Source organism: Manacus vitellinus, unplaced genomic scaffold, assembly GCF_001715985.3.
Source record: "Manacus vitellinus isolate BGI_N305 unplaced genomic scaffold, ASM171598v3 scaffold_10_pilon, whole genome shotgun sequence".
Classification (NCBI taxonomy): domain Eukaryota; kingdom Metazoa; phylum Chordata; class Aves; order Passeriformes; family Pipridae; genus Manacus; species Manacus vitellinus.
The window spans coordinates 2,021,054-2,024,005 of NW_021938838.1; the positions used below are offsets into that span (position 1 = coordinate 2,021,054).

Sequence of the window (2,952 nt, forward strand, 5' to 3'; positions counted from 1 at the left end):
GGCGAGTGCCTGCAGAGGCAGAGGCAGAGGCAGAGCGGCGGGACCGGAGCGTGTCCCGGGTGGCCCCGCCGTGCGCGTGGCCGCCGTGCCCCCTCGTGGCAGCAGGACACAGCTCGTGGCCCTGGGAGCCACGCAGGGATGGGGATGGAGGGAGGCACGGAGGTGCTGGGAGCCGCGGGGTGCTCCGGCAGGGTCACCTCCTCCCACCCCCGGGAGTCAGCCGGGGGTGCAGCTCCCCAGCTCTGCTGATCTGCCTGAGGCCACGTGTGCCCCAGATCCCCACCAAGCCTCGTGTCACTACCACGAACCTGCCTCGGCTCGCAAAGGCCCCTCCGGCATCCCACCACCCCCTCTCCTTCCCGGGGGGGCTGCCCCTGCCTGTTGTATTTTTGGCGTAAGCCACTTGTGCCGCGGCCAAGCCAAGCACTTCAGGCGCCGCTCAAGGGCAGCGTGTGCCCAGGGCTGGGCTGGGAATCCTGGAAATATCACCAAGGCTGGGGAAAAAAAAAGTGGAAAAACCCAAATGGGTTGGCAGAGGCCTTGGCTGAGGACAAAGCTGCCCCAAGTGCCACCAAACCACCCAGAGGGAGACACATTCCCCAGCACCCTGCCTACAGTTGCCCCCATCAAGGCCCTTGTGAGCAACACTCCTGGGATTGTCACATGTGTAATGTCACTTCAGGTACCTGGGGCAGGTGCAGGCGTTCTGGAAGATGCTTTCCCATCCCTTTCTGCTTCCTGCTGTGGCTCAGTGTTGCCTATCACAACCTCTTTGTTCTCTCTTTGCAGCCCCAAGTCAAGCACCCAGAGGGCAGGAGAGCCAAATGACATCCTGGGGCATGTCTGGGACACCTGCAGCTCTTAGTGTGGTATCTGGCTGTTCCCAGAGCCACCCAGGGACATCTCAGACATGCTGCAAGCTGGGGCAGGCTGGTGCTGCCCAGCACCTCCGAGGCCACTGGCATGTCCAGCCTCGTGGGAGAGGGACAACCCTGGGCAGAGATAGCCCAGAGGGAGAAGCTGCCCTGCCTGGTGGAGTTTTTCTTCATTCCTTGAAAGCCACAGAGACCTGCTGTGCGGGATTCAGGGCTGGAGGCAGGGCCAGGGCAGCGCCGAGGAGGAGCCACCGTGATGGATGGCACGACACCATTCCCAAATGCCTCTACCATGGGTGACAGTGCCCAAAGCACAGGGGGATGCTCAGAAACGGTATGGACCTGTGGGGAGCATTGCAGCCAGCACCCACTGTGGGGTTTAATCTGTGTCTGGCATGGCATGAACCACACTAGGACAAGAGGTGGCAGGGACATCTCCCAGTCCCTCATGGGGACAGATGGATGCTGCCCTTGCTGCATTTACAGCACCAGGTAGTCTGTCTCTGCCAAGCACAGGGAATGTTTCTGAGGCTTGCAACATGGCTACTGTGCCCAGGACCTGCTCCTGGAGGGGAACAACCATTCTGCCTCTTCCCCAGGTCCGGGTCTGGCTAAAACCCCCCAGGAGAGGTTTGTAAGGGAGAGATGAGGTGAGACATGATTTTATTGTGCTGTGGCCTTGTGCTCGAGCCACTGCTCCAGCCCTTGAGTGTGCAGCCTTGAGCCTGGCAGCAGTCCTTGCTCCTTCTGGAAAGGTTCTGAGCTGTCCCAGCACAGAGGGGACCACGCTGTCCGCAGAGGGACAGTGGAGCCTGCAAGCCACAGGGCTGGCTGAGTGCTTGCCCCAGGCAGCAGGGCTGAGGATGCAGGAGGAGGGGTACTGGCTCGTCCAGGGGGCAGTACCATATCCTTGTGGCCTCTCAGGTACAGGGACAAGGGACACTGGCAGCATGTCAGATCACTTTATTGCCACAGTGGCCACGGGCCAGACCCAGGTCCCAGGGGGGGTCTGGGTCCAGCCCCTTGACCCCTATAATACTGCTGAGAAGATGAACCCTGAGCCTCCATGCACGAGTGCTGAGCATCCTCCATCCCAGTCACCGCAGAGCAGCTCTGGGGCATCACCACCCTCCTGCTGCCTGCACCTCTGGGAGCTGGAGGCCAGGAGCGAAAAGTGAGGCAAGACCAAAGGTGCAGAGTGTGCCAGTCCTGGAGCGTGCCACGGGGGCTGCCACCACGTTCTGCCCTGGGGCTGCTGGTGGTGGGGAGCAGCAGGAGCCCTCTCGGCCCCCTCAGACGTCCATGCCGGGCGCCCGCCCCAGGCCCAGCGCCTGCACCAGCTCATCGCTGAGCCCGCTCTTCAGCGTCCGCCGCACTGCGGGAGGGGCAGAGTGTGGCACCGGCAGCACGGGCGGTGCTGGGTGCCAGGGGCACAGACAGGGCGGCCCTGGCATACTGGGGAGAGTGGCAATGGGGTGCAATGGCATGGGTTGGTCTCAAGGTACATCCTGCTGTGGCCTGGTGGGCTCAGCATGGCAGGTCACCGGTGGCCCGTGGGGAAGGAGCCAGGCAGGGTGTGGGAACAAGGACACAGAAATAGGACAAGTCATGGGGACAGAGCACAGAGACGTGGAGATGGGACAGAGGATGGGGACAAGGACAGAGATGAGATAGAATGCAGGGACTGGGCAGAGCATGGGAAGAGAGATATAAAGATGGGACAGGGCACGGGGACAGGGCCAAAGAAATGGGAGATGGTAAGGGGACAGGGACACAGAGGTAGGAAAAAGCATCTGGGCAGGGACACTGACACGGGACAGGGACAGAGTACAGGGCCACTGCATGGGGACAGAGATGGAACTTACAGGACTTCCTATTGCCACGGGACCTCCTGCGCTCCCTGTTGGTGCAGGGCCGGGGGTTGGCATTGTGAGTCACCGATTTCACCAGCCGGTCCATGATTTCATCTGAAGCATCGTCTGGGGAGCTGGGAACGTCCTCCTGGGCCGAGGAGCCCTGGGTTGGGGTGGAATGCCCTGTTCCTGCAGGGGGACAGTGAGGATGCAGGCATCAGCCA

General features: G+C 61.8%; 1 protein-coding gene across 1 annotated transcript in view; it reads right to left on the minus strand.

The window, feature by feature from the left end:
• Nucleotides 1-1,823: 1,823 nt before the first annotated feature.
• The window catches only part of FHOD1 (formin homology 2 domain containing 1), a 15,064-nt gene continuing 13,935 nt past the window's right edge, over nucleotides 1,824-2,952 (minus strand). The window contains exons 22-23 of the mRNA XM_029965495.1: nucleotides 2,741-2,917; nucleotides 1,824-2,250 (exon numbers count right to left, since the gene is read on the minus strand). Of these exons, the coding sequence (XP_029821355.1) occupies nucleotides 2,168-2,250; nucleotides 2,741-2,917 (260 nt within the window). The 3' untranslated portion in view covers nucleotides 1,824-2,167. The remainder of the gene's footprint in view (nucleotides 2,251-2,740; nucleotides 2,918-2,952) is intronic.